General features: G+C 42.3%; 1 protein-coding gene across 1 annotated transcript in view; it reads right to left on the bottom strand.

The window, feature by feature from the left end:
• Positions 1 to 4,093: 4,093 nt before the first annotated feature.
• Positions 4,094 to 18,920, bottom strand: part of LOC121548623 (synaptosomal-associated protein 25-A) — a 34,922-nt gene continuing 20,095 nt past the window's right edge. The window contains exons 4-8 of the mRNA XM_041860139.2: positions 16,336 to 16,384; positions 12,265 to 12,382; positions 8,053 to 8,172; positions 7,101 to 7,245; positions 4,094 to 5,654 (exon numbers count right to left, since the gene is read on the bottom strand). Coding sequence (XP_041716073.1) covers positions 5,586 to 5,654; positions 7,101 to 7,245; positions 8,053 to 8,172; positions 12,265 to 12,382; positions 16,336 to 16,384 — 501 coding nt within the window. The 3' untranslated portion in view covers positions 4,094 to 5,585. The remainder of the gene's footprint in view (positions 5,655 to 7,100; positions 7,246 to 8,052; positions 8,173 to 12,264; positions 12,383 to 16,335; positions 16,385 to 18,920) is intronic.

Raw genomic sequence — 18,920 nt, forward strand, 5'->3', positions numbered from 1 at the left:
AAAATACGTTTTGAACGGTCATCCAACTCGGAATTCCAAGTAGGGAACTCGGGCCTCATTCTAGAGCTCCGACCTGAAGATCACTGACATCATGATTCAACTTTTTTCTGAGTTCCCAGTTGTGTTGAAAGCACCATCAATCCAGAGAATGCCAGACTTTGATGACAAAGTTTCATGACAAAATTTGCCCACAAGAAGGACCCCCGTGCCACCTTCCTGTTCAAGTGAGCACAGCACAACGGTGAGTCCAATAATATATTGGATGCTGCTGCATAAATGACGTAATATGCCAGGGAGATATGTATACTGTAGCTAAGAAAGTAATACTAAGTGTATGTTGTGTTGTAAGTTGTTAGTAGCACATGTACCTCACCCTAATACTTTGGTCCCTTTCCCACTCATAACTTAGCCTACTATTCTGACTTGGTGGTGGACATTTACATTTAAGTCATTTAGCAGACGCTCTTATCCAGAGCGACTTACAGTTAGTTAGTGAATACATATATATATTTTTTTATACTGGCCCCCCGTGGGAATCAAACCCACAACCCTGGCGTTGCAAACGCCATGCTCTATCAACTGAGCTACATCCCTGCCGGCCATTCTCTCCCCTACCCTGGACGACGCTGGGCCAATTGTGCGCCGCCCATGAGTCTCCCGGTCGGCTGTGACAGAGCCTGGATTCGAACCAGGATCTAGTGGCACAGTTAGCACTGCGATGCAGTGCCTTAGACCACTGCGCCACTCAGGAGTTAAGGGGACATGTAGTCTATAGCCTGTTTTAGAGAAATGTCATCATCGAATATTGTTAGAGCTTTCATTGTCTGCTTGTATGCCCCCTTTATGTTTGTAGGCACCATTTATCACCGTTATAGTGCAATTAATGTATTGTTTAGTGTTGTGTTGTGTGGTGGCTTTGCTGGCATGCATCAATTTTTTTTTGTTTAGTTTGCCCCACCAAGATTTATATGCTAAAATCGCCACTGTATTGGATGATTGTCATTCATATTCTATTCACCCAGTTCAATATAATATCGATAGGTTTAGGCAACTACATGATACTCGAATCTTCCCTATACTCATCATGAGGTTGCTACTACCTAGCCTATGAACATAGGTGCACACAGGTCGAGATACGTTTTTTAGGTGACAGACAGTGACACATTCAATACCGCCTTGCACACTCTTGCCTGCATCTAGCTAATCTAGTGTGTAATAATTAGTCCAACAGTTGCAAACAAGAGTTTCTATTGGACAAATCCAGGTATTTTTGTCTCCGTTTTGTTCCATTTGAAAGGTTTTTCAACAGAATCGGTGGAATGAGTACACTCCTGATCACACATAAACACAGTTCCCTTTCATAGCAGCCACATACAAACAGCTTGTTGTATTCCTCGTATCCACTTGCTCTCCTCCTCTCGCCTTTTCCGTTCGCTTGTGGACTTCAATGCACAACACATCAGCTTTCTGTAACCAGGCAATAAAACCTTTCCAAGCCAAACCATATCATAACTGCTAACCTCTACACACAGCCTACATCGTTGTCACCATATTAGCTAAAATTATGTCATAGTCAACATAGCTAATAGAACTAACATGTTAGTAAACCCGCTACAATCATCCAATACAGCGTACAGTCAGTAACAGTTTAGCAGTTACACAGACGGGCCCCGGTGGCAATAAATTAGTAAACCCAAAAGCTTACCTAGTCATAGCCAGCTAGCTAACATAGCATCTCTCTGTTTGAGCCGGGTGTTTGAGTAGGCTAAACTAGCCAGCTGCATTTGCAAGCTAAGTAAGTGAAAGTGAAAAAAAAAGACTAAATATAGCTCTCTCCCTCGCTCTTTCTCTTGCTTCCCCTTCATTTTTGAAAAAATTAATTTGTTGAAAACTGTTGTCTTTCTCTCTCTTTGAGTCAACTACTTACCACATTTCATGCACTGCAGTGCTAGCTAACTGTAGCTTATGCTTTCAGTACTAGATTAATTATCTGATCCTTTGATTGGGTGGACAACATGTCAGTTCATGCTGCAAAAGCTCTGATCGGTTGGAGGACGTCCTCCAGAAGTTTTCATAAATACAGTGTAAGTCTATGGAAGGGAGTGAGAACCATGAGCCTCCTAGGTTTTGTATTGAAGTCAATGTACCCAGAGGAGGACGGAAGCTAGCTGTCCTCTGGCTACACCATGGTGCTACCCTACAGAGTGCTGTTCAGGCTACTGTAGGCCTTCATTGCAAAACAGTGTGTTTTAATCAATTATTTGGTGATATGAATATATTTAGTATAGTTTAATCTTAAAAGGATAACTTTTTTAATGTTTCACTATTTTTATTTGTATGAAATTCACTGAGGAGGATGGTCCTCCCCTTCCTCCCCTGAGGAGCCTCCACTGATATAATGTAATATGTTTATGTTACCAAAAAGTAACACAAACATAAATTAATGGAAAGTTTCAGTTCTAGATCAGTATTTCTGTACCTCTGTACCTCTGTACCTCTGTACCTCTCCTCTCCTCTCCTCTCCTCTCCTCTCCTCTCCTCTCCTCTCCTCTCCTCTCCTCTCCTCTCCTCTCCTCTCCTCTCCTCTCCTCTCCTCTCCTCTCCTCTCCTCTCCTCTCCTCTCCTCTCCTCTCCTCTCCTCTCCTCTCCTCTCCTCTCCTCTCCTCTCCTCTCCTCTCCTCTTCTCTCACTAGATGTACTTCTGTAATGAATAATGGAGAAGCTACAGTACAGTGTATAGTTATTGCGTGGTATTGCAGCAGCACTTGTTTTCGCCAATGTTTCCTATATCCTGATTTATCTCACTGGAAGCTACAGAATAGACGCTGCATCATGGTCTCTGTGGCAGCTTGGTCAGATTCAAAGGTATACTGTTTTATTCCTTGGGATAAAAAATACTCCACAAAACTCTGTAAAAAGTGGTACACAAAGGAAAAGGGCTATATCAGAGATGTTAATAGTGATGGATTGGTTTTGTGTGTGTGTGTCCAAGCGTGCTGTCTTGTGCCTTTTTCTCAGGAGTGGCTTCTGTCTGGCCACTCTCCCATAAAGCCCAGATTGGTGAAGTGATGTAGAGACTTGTCCTTCTGGCAGGTTCTCCCATCTCAGCCAAGGAACTCTGTAGTTCTGCCAGAGTGGTCATTGGTTTCTTGGTCACCTCCCTGACCAAAGTCCTTCTTGCCAAGTTGCTCAGTTTTTTCAGACGGCTAGCTCTTGGCAGAGTCTGGGTAGTTCCATATTTGTCAATTTCCCAATGATGTAGACCACTTTGCTCTTGGAAACGTTCAGCACTCTAGAAATTCCCCAGATATATGCCTCATCACAATTATATCTCAGAAATCTACAGACAGTTTCTTGGACTTCATGGTATAGTTTCTGCTCTATACCCTGACGAAGACAGCTTGTCTGTCGAAACGTTGGTTATTAGGATATTAAATTATTGCATCTGAGCTCCTAGAGTGTGCGGCTTTCCTTTTCTTTTTCAATAGTTTCTGCTCTGACATGCACTGTCAAGTGTGGGACCTTATATAGACAGGTGTGTTTTTTTCTAAATCATGTCCAAACATATGAATTGTAGTGACATCTCAAGGATGATCAAAGGAAATTGGATGCACCTGAGCTCAATTTGGAGTGTCATAGCAAAGGGGTGTGAATACTTACGTAAATTAGATATTTCTGTATTTCATTTTCAATAAATTGTCAAACATTTCTAAAAACATGTTTTCACTTTGTCATTCTGAGGTATTGTGTGCAGATGGGTGAGAAAAACATTCAGGCTGTAACACAACAAAATGTGGAATAAGTCAAGGGGTATGAATACTGTCTGAAGGCCCTGTTACTGTATATGGGGTGTTGTTCATGTTGTCATTACAGATACCGTTCAATATACATACAGTAGTCCTTAAATGTTCATACACATTTAGTTCTATATTATGTTGCTGTTATACTGTATGTCAGTGTGGTTATAACGACATAGACGTCTTTGGCCTGGTGAATCTGACTAACAGATAAAGACAGACATATATTAGCGGGTGTGTTTCTATGGAGACAAACCATTGATTGACAAGATAAATAAAGACCAATCAACACAGAGCACAGAGAATAGGGTTTATTACTTTTAATCAATTCAGCTAGCTACAAAATGTTCCACGACTTCACAAACTGACAGGATACAGAGGGAGTTTGAATATTACATGCGTTTTGAGGACATCAATCTCACAGTTTAATCTATTGTGTCATTCAGAGAAGGTATTTCTTTATTCATCTTATCATTCTAACTACTCAACATCTCGGCGATTTGGTGTGCATAGCTCTAAAAGTACAGAAGCAAACAAAAAAACTTTTGTATGTCATTTTTTGTTTCAGAACATTATTATTATGATGATATTCATTTTATTTAGTTATCATTATTATTTTACCAATAACAAACCACACGGGGAGATTAAACTAACAGGATACAGTCTTATAAAAGTAAGGTCTCTCAGAAATACGGGTCTTTGCTTTACATTGCAAACAATGTGTAATTTGTTCATTTTTTCAGAGCATCCAAAATCTATGATACAATACACAACCAGTACCCCACCCTTCAGCACGTATTCAATATCTTCACTGAACTGCATATTCATTTAGAAAAAAACACGTCATTTTTTGCGGTTACAGCCACGTCCTCATTTTTTCATCATAGTCTCTTCACGTTAAGATCATTTTGCATTATTTTACAACGATGGTCACAGTCTGTAAATATATTTTGACAGAAATAGTGGCGCTATTGCAAACTTGCAGGAGAGTATGGAACTTTCAACTGTGTCCTAATACTGAGCATGCTTTTGTCAACTTTGCTACTGCCATGTTATTGTTTTGATATATTTTGAAGACAGGGTTTATGTATATGACTCTAAAATCTACCATTTGTCATGCAGAACGCACAATTCACATCACTTGGAATGCAATGCCTATTATAGCGAATCTAGTTGCACATTGTCTAAACAGTAACTCATGATAATTGCGGTGAGGGAAAGGAACCAAAGACAGTGATTGTACGTAAGTGCTTTTTGAATTTACTATCGTTTGTTATCATCTTATTTTTTTCCTCTTCTTCATTCGTCATGACAACATCAAAATAAGGAGCATGACAGCAGCTGATGGAATGACACAGTTTTACTAAGACGATACTGATATACTGAAAAGGAAAAACAGCTTGTATAGCATTCCTATTATACTTGTCATCCAGCAGTGTACCTTTATATATATATATATATATATATATATATATATATATGATATATAATATATATATATATATGCTATATTTGATAAAGAGAATAAAAACTTCACAAGTGAGCTAGAGCCACTGAGTCAGCACTATATACAACCTTTGGAAAGAATGATACGGAGTATAAGAAATACTTTTGTTTTACGAGGACAATCATTGAAAAAGCCAGACAGACAATACACATAACAACATTTACAATGGGGGGAGTTGATATGTGCATGTGTGCAAACCTAGAAGGTAAATACCATGATAAAAGCATGTTTGCGCCTTGTGACAAACTGCGCTTGCGAGAGAAGCAACATGCTCCGGAAGCTTAGCCACTGCCCAGCATCTTTGTTGCCCGCTGGTTGGCTTCATCAATCCTGGTCTTGTTGGAATCAGCCTGTATAAAGAAAGGGGGAGAGAGAGAGTGAACAAGAGAGAGAGGAACATTAGTTATTTGTGGTTCTGTTTTGCATATAATATACACAGATAACATTTTGAGATGTGAGGCTAATGACTCTCGGTTGTCATGTGATGCAAAAACTATTTGGACAACAACTCTAAATAATAGCAGTTAGACAACAGAGGGCCAATAGAGGGCCAATAGAGGGCCAATAGAGGATTAATAGAGGACCAATAGAGGACCAATAGAGGACCAATAGAGCCCAATAGAGGATTAATTAGAGGACCAATAGAGGACCAATAGAGGACCAATAGAGGACCAATAGAGGATTAATAGAGGACCAATAGAGGACTAATAGAGGACCAATAGAGGGCCAATAGAGGACCAATAGAGGACCAATAGAGGACCAATAGAGGATTAATAGAGGACCAATAGAGGACTAATAGAGGACCAATAGAGGGCCAATAGAGGACCAATAGAGGACCAATAGAGGACCAATAGAGGGCCAATAGAGGACCAATAGAGGACTATTAGAGGACCAATAGAGGACCAACAGATGGCCAATAGAGGGCCAATAGAGGATTAATAGAGGACCAATAGAGGACCAATAGAGGGCCAATAGAGGGCCAATAGAGGACCAATAGAGGACCAATAGAGGACCAATAGAGGACCAACAGATGGCCAATAGAGGGCCAATAGAGGACCAATTGAGGATCAATAGAGGACCAATAGACGACCAATAGAGGGCCAATAGAGGACCAATAGAGGACCAATAGATGACCAATAGAGGATTAATAGAGGACCAATAGAGGACCAATAGAGGATTAATAGAGGGCCAATAGAGGATTAATAGAGGATTAATTAGAGGGCCAATAGAGGACCAATAGAGGACCAATAGAGGATCAATAGAGGATTAATAGAGGACCAATAGAGGACCAATAGAGGACCAATAGAGGGCCAATAGAGGACCAATAGAGGACCAATAGAGGATTAATAGAGGACCAATAGAGGACCAATAGAGGACCAATAGAGGATTAATAGAGGACCAATAGAGGATTAATAGAGGATTAATTAGAGGGCCAATAGAGGATCAATAGAGGATCAATAGAGGATCAATAGAGGATTAATAGAGGACCAATAGAGGACCAATAGAGGGCCAATAGAGGACCAATAGAGGACCAATAGAGGACCAATAGAGGATTAATAGAGGACCAATAGAGGACCAATAGAGGATCAATAGAGGATTAATAGAGGACCAATAGAGGACCAATAGAGGACCAATAGAGGATTAATAGAGGACCAATAGAGGACCAATAGAGGATCAATAGAGGACCAATAGAGGACCAATAGAGGATCAATAGATGATTAATAGAGGATCAATAGAGGACCAACAGAGGACCAATAGAGGATCAATAGATGATTAATAGAGGCAGCCAGCAGTACCTTCTCCATGATCCTGTCGATCTGGCGATTCTGGGTGTCGATCTCGTTGCCCATATCCAGAGCCATGTGACGCAGATTGCCGATGATGCCTCCCACCTGCTCCAGGTTCTCATCCATCTCATTTTCCCTGGCATCATCTGTTACCCTGTGGAAGAAACACACACCTGGTTAAAGAACTGAATTTAGGCTGACACACACACACACACACACACACACACACCACATATTGGGTTAATAATAGAGTTCATAAAGGTAGCGTCCCATCCTATCCTCTACATATTTCACCTTTGATTTCTCCTGCTTTGGGGACCTCAGCCTCCTGCCCAAACAGCTGGCTAAACAACACCCTGTTTACCCTCAACAAAACCCTCTACTCTACCCCCTTCATACCAGCAGATGGTAACTACTGCTCCCGACCCCTATCCTCCTTACACACACCTTTAAAGCTGCATGTGGACATTGTTCGTGACCCCCACCTCTATGTCTTTACCCCCTCTCCCTATCTCCACACATGCAGATATTCTGCCTCCCATCAAACTGTCATTTCCCTACAGCGCACCCCAACTCTATATAACTGGAAATCCCTGGTCCCTACAGCCCCCCCAACTCTATATAACTGGAAATCCCTGGTCCCTACAGCTCCCCCAACTCTATATAACTGGAAATCCCTGGTCCCTACAGCCCCCCCAACTCTATATAACTGGAAATCCCTGGTCCCTACAGCTCCCCCAACTCTATATAACTGGATATCCCTGGTCCCTACAGCTCCCCCAACTCTATATAACTGGATATCCCTGGTCCCTACAGCTCCCCCAACTCTATATAACTGGATATCCCTGGTCCCTACAGCTCCCCCAACTCTATATAACTGGATATCCCTGGTCCCTACATCAACAACCAATCCACCCGGTTCCTCCACACACCCCCCCACCCCAACCCTAACCCTCCTCACCTGCGGATGAATCCTCCACTGATGGCCATCTGTTCACGTTCGTCCACCACGCGGGCAGGCTGGCTAGCCACTACTCCATCCTGGTTGTTCCCCCAAGCCTTGCTGCCTCCACTCTTCATCCTGGGGTGGACCGAGGAAGAGGAGGGTGAGGCTTAACCACTGCTAGATATCATTTATCAGGTTTAACTGTAGCATCATGCATCGATCCGTCACATAGAAATATGAGAAACAGGTCGAAGACTAGAGACTAACCAAGCAAAGCAGAGAGAGCAGGCATGGGTTTGGTCATTCCTTCATTCTCTAGTTTTATTATCATTAGTGTGATGCAATGTTATATCTCCTAGGTATATTACATACTGTATTCAGGCATGTTTAGCATGCTGAGACACATACCTTTTCCCAGCTGAAAAAATGTGACCTTAGTATTTACATGCATTTTGTAAACAACAGTTGGGATTACCCACACCCTCCCCCACCCACCCCAAAGCATTCCTTCATATTGAAATGTCCTCCCCGCCTCCCCCCTCACAATGGTATCTCCTAGGTTGCATCTGAAATGGCATCCTATTCCCTACACACATCCACCACTTTTGGGAATAGCATGCCTCAGTGTGACTGTACGTGACAGACAACAGAGACACAAGGCTTTGGCAGACAGACAACACTGAGAAACAGGACTGGACTGGACTGCCACATCGTTGGGGACAGGTGTGAAGAACTGCAAAAGAAAACAAACTGGAGGGACATTAAAGAATGTGCTACCCTACTGAGAGTATGCTTATTTTTCAACATCAAGTGTCTTGTTCAGGTTGTAAATCTATCTAGTAATGAAGGAAACCAGATAGACTTAAGGTTGATCAGTAAAAGTTATCCGGCTCAGTCAGAAGATGAGATCTTTGGGACGGTACCGGTACCGTCTGTATATAGCCTCGTTGTTGTCATTTTATTGTTGCTCTTCTTTTTTTTTATATCTTTTTTTTAAACTTTAGTTTATTTAGTAAATATTTTCTTAACTCTTATTTTTCTTAAAACTGCATTGTTGGTTAAGGGCTTGTTAGTAAGCATTTCACGGTAAGGTCTACACCTGTTGTATTCGGCGCATGTGACAAATGAAATTTGATTTGATTTGATTTTGATTCAGGGGGTAAATATTATTAATGCAATACCTTTTAGCGCCTCGAGAGCGAGAAATGCGTTTATAAATATATAAATACATTATTAGAAGTATATAGCAGTGGATCTAACCAATACTGCAGGGTAAACAAGATGAACTGAAGACTAATTAAATAGCTGTATCTAGATTTTCTATGTACTCTGTCTGACCGAGATCTAAACATGACAAGCGGCTAAGGAGGCCCTGGGTGTGTCTATACTTCAGGCTCCTTTTAATGAATCTATTAGTACTCAGCAGTAGTCAAGATCGTAACAATCATCACAAAAGGTCTGTCCGTGTGAAATGTATGTTCTACTGTATCTTGTAGGCAATTATTTAAAATGTTCCCTGCTTCATAACATTCAACATGGAGCATGAGAGAACCCTGAGCTTTCATTTTTATATTTACCTGTGTTTTTCTTTTCATTTAATTGCATTTCTTTCCCTAAAACCATGTCTGTCTGTCCTCAGTCTAAGTAACCAAATGGCTTAGTTGATGAAATGCCTTTCTGTAACCTTGGTGTGCGGGGACGGTAGACATTTCTTGTTTTGTCAGAGGATATAGAAGATGGCTGATTATAAGCCCCTCCCACTGAGCTAGTATTTATAGAAATGGACCGGGGCGATGATTCGCTTGGCTCTCTGACAGCGCTGACAGACCACTGTGGTAAACATACTGCCTGGCTAACTCTCCTCTTCTCCTCCTACATTCACCCATCTCAATGATGTTATACAATTTGTGTTGTATAGGCTACAGTTAGGTTATCCAATCCTTTCAATGTGCCATTTGCAACTTTCTCTATCGCTATATCTTTCTCGTTTTATGAGGTAAAAATGTGTTTTGGGTTATAAACTCCCGAGTCCCTGATGGGAGTGAATCTGTTTGGGTAACACATACTGTATATCCTACAGTACAACTGGATCTATTTGGAATGATGCAAATCAGACATGTAGACAGACCCTCATCAGGGTCAATGCTTTTGATCCACAGGCTGATCAAATACAGACAGACCCTCATCAGGGTCAATGCTTTTGATCCACAGGCTGATAAAATGCAGACAGACCCTCATCAGGGTCAATGCTTTTGATCCACAGGCTGATCAAATATTACATCTCAATAGTCCTACTGGTGAAGAAACTCAGTTCCATTTGATTGGATGAGGAATAAGAAAAAAGAGACCTACAATAGAGGTTAAATCCAACGGATTAAGATTTTGTCTCCAGTATAGATCTAGAGAACTAGAATGTAGCCCTGGGTTTCAGTCAACCTCATATCACCGCAGGGTATCTTGCCTATATCTGATCTGGCTGACCTGGTTACCACAGTGCCGTGTAGGAGACATCATTGTGTTGTGGTGTGGTATCCAGTCATTTTTACAACAGTCATTTTGTTTTACCAACAATCTGTAACCTGTTAGTGTCAATCTCTTCCTATACAAACACTTGAATTTTTCTCTATGAAGTGCTTCAAAATAAATATTATTTTATGTTTATTATAATGATCATCATCACTGATTATCACTTATACTCATTCTTCCAGTGGCTTCCATAATAGTGGTAAATGAATCTGAGGCCCCGGACTACAATTATATGACAAATAACAGGAGTTCATCATGAACATCATCAGCATCATTATTTCATCATGTGTACCATTACTATGAGTGCATTATCAGCATGCATGGCATTCAAGGGACATGCTCTTTCTGTCATTCCAGTCAGTAGTCATTATTGGGTTGGGTGAAAGAGATAGAGAAATATATAAAGAGAGAGAGAGTGAGAGAGAGAGAGAGAGAGAGAGAGAGAGAGAGAGAGAGAGAGAGAGAGAGAGAGAGAGAGAGAGAGAGAGAGAGAGAGAGAGAGAGAGAGAGAGAGAGAGAGAGCGAGAGAGCGAGAGAGCGAGAGAGAGCGAGAGAGAGAGAGAGAGAGAGCAGAGAGAGAGAGAGAGAGAGAGAGAGAGAGAGAGAGAGAGAGAGAGAGAGAGAGAGAGCGAGAGAGAGAGAGAGAGAGAGAGAGAGAGAGAGAGAGAGAGAGAGAGAGAGAAAATGGCTCATGCATGCCATGCTGCTACTGATCTACTCTACAGATCTCAGCTTGTTTAAGGTGTCTGATGGTGTGGTATTTACATGCAGATGAGGAAAATGTTAAGCAGTCTTGGAATCTTACAGTGGCTATGAAAGTAACAGTAACTATAGTGGCTTTGATAGTCTGGCAAGAGGAGAATGGTGCTGTTCCATAGACTCAGACTCTTATGTAAGCTTGCAAACGAGAAGTTTGCATGGACGAGAAGGGTACTCGGAGAAAGGTGATTGGAGAAGGGCACTTAGAAATATGGTGCTTGGAGAAGCCCCTGCTAATGAGTTTTGACCTGGTCTGAATGGAGCAGCGTTTGGTCTGAGTGGAGGAGAGTTTGGTTTGCGGATGGATAGGAGTCAAGACCTTTGGTGGTTGGGTGTGTTCAGGGGTCATAGAGAGTCTGTCCTGTCTAGCATTACTTGTTAGGGACAGCAAGTTTTTGGACATTTGTGGGCACTATTCAGCTTGGCTATTATGCTATTGAGGGGAACTCAGATATACTCTACATGCTGTATAAGCTAACAGTGCATTGTTGTTAACAACCTCCATGCACTGTTCTGACACCCTGGTTGAGTGTTGGCTGTGACAGATGGGCCTGTGGGGAGCTCCCGAGCCGAGTCTGCGGATGTCGCAAAGGATTCTGGGATATGTTTGGAGGCCTGCCCGGAGGATCACTAGAGCGAGGCCCATGAGGACCTGAGGCTCCTGTCAGTCACTGTGTGTGTGTGTGTATGTGTGTACAGCATGTGTGCGTGACAGCATGTCTTGTGTGTATGTGTGTGTGTGTGAGCCTGTCTTATGCCATCATGGCCTCCTTGGTTCAGGCTGAGCCATTGAGCGTGGAGGTAAGAGGTCAGTGGTTAGAGGTTAGAGGGAAGGAGTCAGTCTGTTTAGAGCTGGAGCAGACTAGCGCACTACTGACCACTATGATGCCACTTCTACCCTGGTTTTAATGGCAGGCAGGCAGGCAGGCAGGCAGCACCTACTTGTTACATGGACAGGAGCAAAGACCACAGAATGCTCCTAGATCGTTCAAATTCTTTTCTGCATCCTTCATGTCCTTATTGATTTGGTCCATTCCCTCCTCGATGCGCTCCATTTGCTCTGATTAAACACAAGTAATTTATCCCCCACAGAACGAAGCACGTGAGAAGAAAAGGAAAAAAGAAAGAAAGAAAGGAAGGAGGAGAGAAAGGAGGAGAGAAGACAAAGCAGAGAAGACAACAGATTCAGACACTCACTGTGACGAAAGAAAAAAAAACTGGACGCCAACACATAGTGAAGAACCTTTGGGCTCGTTGGGTCAGTACCTACTTGTTACAGGGACATATGAAAAGGCCACAGCAGTTCCCTAAATCTTTTAAACTTTTCTCGGCCTCCTTCATGTCTTGGTTAATATGGTTCATGCCATCTTCAACACGATCCAGTTGTTCTGGTCAGGACAAAGGGATGACAGCAGTGGAATGAATTGTATTGACTATTTGACAGAAAGATATGAGTCAGGAGGAGCATTGAGCTGTGTGTGAGTTTCTATTGAGAGCATGCATCAGTACGATGGTTTAATATGAGGTGGATCTTCAGAGAGTACTGGGTACTGATTAAAGTCAAGACTGACACATTCAGTTTCCATAGATTACTTTTTAATTTCATTTTACAGAAGCCTTTTAGTGTTGGAGATTATGTTAATCACATATTAGTGGTTTATTAATCATTGGCTAGGAAAGAAATGGAAAATCTAAAGATATCACCCTTCACAATGGTTCACCATGGTTGTAGCTTCATGGAAACTTAGGGAAAATCTGAAATTCTACCGATTCTATCCTACAGTATCCTTCCCCTAGGAAATACTGTATGCCGTTCACGGGCAGTGTGGTCTGTGGGGAAAGACATAGACATGGTGAAGGTAGCTGGGTGGGTGCTATTGATGTGGCGTGGTGTGGTGTGAGGCAGGGTTGGGGTAAATTCCATTGTCAATTCAGCAGAAAGTTCATAATGAATGGAAAATTGACGATATTGTCTATGAGGATTTTTCTACTCATTAATTTAATTTCAATTTAATTTAAATCAAATTGGTGTGGGAGGGGTGACCCCCAGGTGGGTGGATGGACAACTCCGGGGTTGTAGTTTAGGAGACTGCGTAGGAATTACATGCAGTATGTGTTGTAGTGAGATGAGGTTGGAAGGTAGAGTAGAGTACGTCAGGAATACAGTCAAGGCAAAGCCTGTTGACACTATCCACCTTTGTAAAATCCCTGGCATTCTTTTATACTCATGTATTGTAGCGACAACTTAGTCATGTGACCATTACTTAAACAGCGAAGAATAAGAACGTAAAATGGAAATAATCAATGTATTTGCTAGTGGAACATTACCCTGCCATATATTTTCCTTCCAGCTTTCTTTGTTATTTAATTTTGTGATTAATTCAAGCCTTGTGCACTGCATCAGCCTCAGGCTTCTCGACTACGATACCATCAGAGGGCAGCTAGCCAGGCTTACAGCCACCTCAGCAACCAGCAAGCCGTCCAAATGGGCGGTATGTGGAGGCAACCCTGGAGCAGGTGGACGTTTATTGTCATGAGACTTGTCCTTGAGGCAGAACTAAGCGATTTCCGCTAGATGGGCCAGCTGCAAAGTCAAAATTGGCTATATTGTAAAAATACACGATTTTTTGGTGCTTTTTGGTCTTAATTTAAGGTTAGGGTTAGGCATTATGGTTAGCAGTGTGGTTAAGGTTAGGGTTAAGGTTAGGGTTATGTTTATGTTTATGTTTAAAATCAGATGTAATGACTTTGTGGCTGTGCCAGCTAGCGACCACTCTGTAGTGCTGCATCCAGATCAAAATTATGATGAAAAACTGCAACCCTGGATGGATGGATTGCAGAAGGGGAGAGATAAGTGGATAGAGGGATGATAAAGATATGGAGGGATGATAAAGATATGGAGGGATGATAAAGAGGGATGATAAAGATATGGAGGGATGATAAAGAGGGATGATAAAGATATGGAGGGATGATAAAGATATGGAGGGATGATAAAGAGGGATGATAAAGAGGGATGATAAAGATATGGAGGGATGATAAAGAGGTATGATAAAGATATGGAGGGATGATAAAGATGTGGAGGGATGATAAAGAGGGATGATAAAGAGGGATGATAAAGATATGGAGGGATGATAAAGAGGGATGATAAAGATATGGAGGGATGATCAAGAGGGATGATAAAGATATGGAGGGATGATAAAGATATGGAGGGATGATAAAGAGGGATGATAAAGATATGGAGGGATGATAAAGATATGGAGGGATGATAAAGATATGGAGGGATGATAAAGAGGGATGATAAAGATATGGAGGGATGATAAAGAGGGATGATAAAGATATGGAGGGATGATAAAGATATGGAGGGATGATAAAGATATAGTGGGATGATAAAGATATAGCGGGATGATAAAGATATAGAGGGATTATAAAGGAATGAGCAGATTACAGTGAGTGTGTAATTAAGGTCCTCAGTCGGGAGCTTTCCCCAAGAGGAACTGATCACTGCAGTCGAACCGGCCAATCAGAAGGCTAGATTGAGGCTAATGCCTTCCGGCAGGACAATTATGTTCTCTAGTCAATCCAAGCACAGCAAACCAGTGGTAATGCCAATAACCCACTACGCACACACTGGTTGAATCAACGTTGTTTCCACGACATTTCAATGAAATTACGTTGAACCAACGTGGAATAGACGTTGAATTGACGTCTGTGCCCAGTGGGAAGGTTCAACTGAACCAGGGTTTAGGCCCTGTTATTAGTTTCTCTATATAACATTAGTTATTGGTCACTATCAGGTGTAAATCATGTCTGTATTTTTTGTCTGCTTTATAGAGTAACAAGACTTTAAGGAATATGGATAACATAGTAATCCTTTAGTGCAGTCCAGTATGTGTTAAACATGTTGACTTGTACTGTTTGTGTCTGTGTGGCTACTTCCTTTCATGACATGCCGTAATACAGTGCATTCACAAACTGCATTTAACCAGGAATGATACAAAAGGGTGTTAAATTGTTAGTGTGTAAATCCATGGGAGAATGAGAGTGAATTTTGTCGTTAAATCGATCGTTTGTTTACTTCCCCCACTCTGAGACAGAACTGGTTTTATCACTACACCTTTGACACGTTGGCCTACTGTTCGGTTGGTAGCCTTTTAGGGACAAGCATCCATGACAGGGAGAAGTCACCCAAATTATGGATAAGTGGGCATCTCTAATTCAACTTTTGGCACAGAAATATAATGGAGACTTAAATGTAGTAAACATAGGGTGGTTGTTTGGGTGTTTGGCCTGAGAATGGCCCAATAATCTTTGCATTTGAATGTTCGAGGTATCCTTGTTGTCTTTGGGGTATGAACACAGTTAGAAAACCAAAGAAAAGCTGTTAGCGAAGCGAATGAAAAACTGTTAACAAACCCAAAGAAAATATGTTAGCAAAAACAAATAATATAAGTTAGTGAAACCAAGGTAATGAAGTTAGCGAACCAAAGAAAATCTGTTAGCTCACCAAGAAGAGGCAGTTAGCAAACAAAACCATAAGTTAGAAAACGGAACAAAAAGAGTTGTTAGTTTCTCCGTCAGGTTTCAAACAAATTGTTGACCTGCAGTGGAAATCATAATAAAGCATGCATTGGGGAAGAAATTAAAATAGATGAAAATCATTGTTTCAAAGGGGGAGTTGGAGAAAACCTTTTAGTTAGGAACTGTCATGTAATGGATATGAGTAAGTCCACAGGAAACAATTAAACCATCAAGAATATCTCTATTTGTTTCTTTACATAAGCGTCTAAAAGATAACCATATGAGGTTTTTTTGTACCTTCATCCATATATCTGTCTATTTCAATGTACAAAGCACTTGAAAATAACTGAAGTTGAAATATATACGGTAGAATCTGTCATTCTAGCTAACTACTTCAAAACATGCACTGTTAAGTTATTCATATCAAAACATCAGATGCAAGGCTGGGAACGAAGTCCCATTGGGTTTCCCTTCTAGAAGACATCCAACACTTACCTCCTTGCTCGTCCAGCATAACCAAGGTCCTGATACCAGCATCTTTACTCTACTCCCCAATAACCACAGCGAAGAGAGGTGAAGAAGGAAGGGATGAATGGAAGGAATGAAAGAGAAAGAGAAAGAGAGGTAAGATCAGTAAGGGAGGATATGGACGCCATATATATTACAGATTAGAGTGCAAGGCAACATGATTGGAAAACAGAATAAAACCCCACCTCAAGCTTTAGACAAAGTTAGACCAAGGTCTTGCAATTTGCTCAACTTAAAATCTCTCAAGAAACAGTAACATTGTCCGAATCGCAACAGCCTGAGAACATTTGCATATTCTAACAGTTTCTGGTGTAATTTTAGGCTGGATTTGCCAACCTGTGAGTCTTTGACATTACTGTAACGGTTAGCGCTTTGGTTTTTTATGTTATAGGTGTTTATGTTTAATAATATACATGTTGAGGGAACATGTATGGGGTCGCCTGCTACCCTCCTGTGTGAGGAAGTGGGGTCGTATTGATCAGGTTCAGAGGTTAAAGGCCAGGGAACATTAACCCTTTGTTTTGCATGACACATTGTAAATAGCTGACATACAAAGACGATTGATAAAAAAAGCTTTACATCAGATTGAAATCTGATAATAATGACTAAATCAGGCTTTACGTGTATTTACGATGCAGGCACAATCCTTTTGTTTTTACAGTAGCCTATGGACCGCTATTCGATATCTGTGCACGATCATTTCCAGATCTTTGTTGGCCTTTCACCAATCACATCAGTGGATTAAAGTGCACTTGGAGACCTTGGGGTTCTGAAACTACATGAATAGCCAGCTAACACCACTCTCCGCGGGGTCAGTAGGAAGCAGATGTTTCCGGTTTTCAGGGATACAGTATTTTCAACCTAACTTCCGTTTCCCCTGAAGAACGGGTGTGGGGACTCTGTTCAGGCATCTTTTTACACATGCTATTTTAGGTTAGCCAACACTAAACATATTAGTAATCGATTGGCTTTAGATACAGATACAGTATGGACCTCTGGCCAGTGTGCAATGTGGCTAACAAAACAAAACCATCCTGATATCATGGAGACTTTTTCTTTCTGCTGTTTGACAGTTCCTGCCTGACTAATAAACATGTCACCTGGTGTGGAGCATGGAGATAGGCAGCAGAAGTAAGACAGCCTACCTCCCCTACCTCCCCTGTCTCCCCTACCTCCCCTGCCTCCCCTGTCTCCCCTACCTCCCCTGCCTCCCCTGCCTCCCCTGCCTCCCCTACCTCCCCTGCCTCCCCTGCCTCCCCTACCTCCCCTACCTCCCCTGCCTCCCCTAAACAATTATAACGCATAATCATCTCATTAATCATTACAGTCTAACTAATGTGTCCCTCTCTTCCTCTCTCGTTCCCTCTCTCCATTATCCTCAATTTTCTCTTTTGTCAGACAGCCCCTCCCTCTATCTTCACCAACACTCGTCTGTTTGTCACGTCCGAGGTGCCGTTTTCCTTCTTTCCCTCCCTCTCTCCCTCTCACTCTCCCTCCCCTCTCCCTCTCTCTCCCTCCCCCTCTCTCTCTCCCTATCTCTCTCCCTCCCCTCTCTTCCTCGCTCCCTCTCCAATCTCTTTCTCCCTCCCCTCTCCATCTCTCTCCCTCTCCCACTCCCTCTCTCTCTCTCTCTCCCTCCCCTCTCCCTCTATCTCCCTCTCTCTCCCTCTCTCTCTCCCTCCCCTCTCCCTCCCCTCTCCCTCTCTCTCCCCCCTCTCTCTCTCTCTCCCTCCCCTCTCCCTCTCCCTCTCTCTCCCTTTCTCTCTCTCTCCCTCTCCCCCTCTCTCTCTCTCCCTCCCCTCTCCCTCCCCACACCCTCTCTCTCCCTCTCCCTCTCTCCCTCTCTCTCTCCCTCCCTTCTCCCTCTCTCTCTCTCTCCCTCTCTCTCCCTCTCTCTCCCTCCCCTCTACCTCTCTCTCCCTCTCTCTCTCTCTCTCTCTCTCTCTCTCTCTCTCTCTCTCTCTCTCTCTCTCTCTCTCTCTCTCTCTCCCTCTCTCTCTCTCTCTCCCTCTCTCCCTCCGGTGATGACAGGGAGGTGCTGTGCTGTTCGGTGAGATATATGAACTGACGATCAATATGACCTTGAGATATGTAGCACAAGGCTGTCATCAGAGACCTGTTCTCTCTCTGTTCTCTGTTCTCTGTTATCTGTTCTCTGTTCTCTCTCTCCCTATCTCTCTCTCTCTTTCTCTTCTGATCTCTCTCTCTCGCTCTCTCGCTCTCTCGCTCTCTTCTGATCTCTCTCTCTCTCTCTGGCTCTATCTCTCTTCTGATCGCTCTCTCATCTCCACTCTTCTTACCAAGATAACATTTCAACACTCTCAACAGTGTTATTTTAACATTGTATTAGTGGGACTCATACGTGCACTGTAAAAGTTATAAATGTAACACTCTCCAAATTAAATGTGCTCCAGTGAATTTGCTGTGCCAGGCAGATCCTGGTTCTGTACATGCAAGAACACACAGTGTATGTCTTACCCATGTCAATACCACGCACTGTTCTGAGGCAACTACTGTACAGTACACTGAGAGCTATAATGGCTTGCCGTTTT

The sequence above is a fragment of the Coregonus clupeaformis genome, chromosome 33 (assembly GCF_020615455.1).
Source record: "Coregonus clupeaformis isolate EN_2021a chromosome 33, ASM2061545v1, whole genome shotgun sequence".
Taxonomy (NCBI): domain Eukaryota; kingdom Metazoa; phylum Chordata; class Actinopteri; order Salmoniformes; family Salmonidae; genus Coregonus; species Coregonus clupeaformis.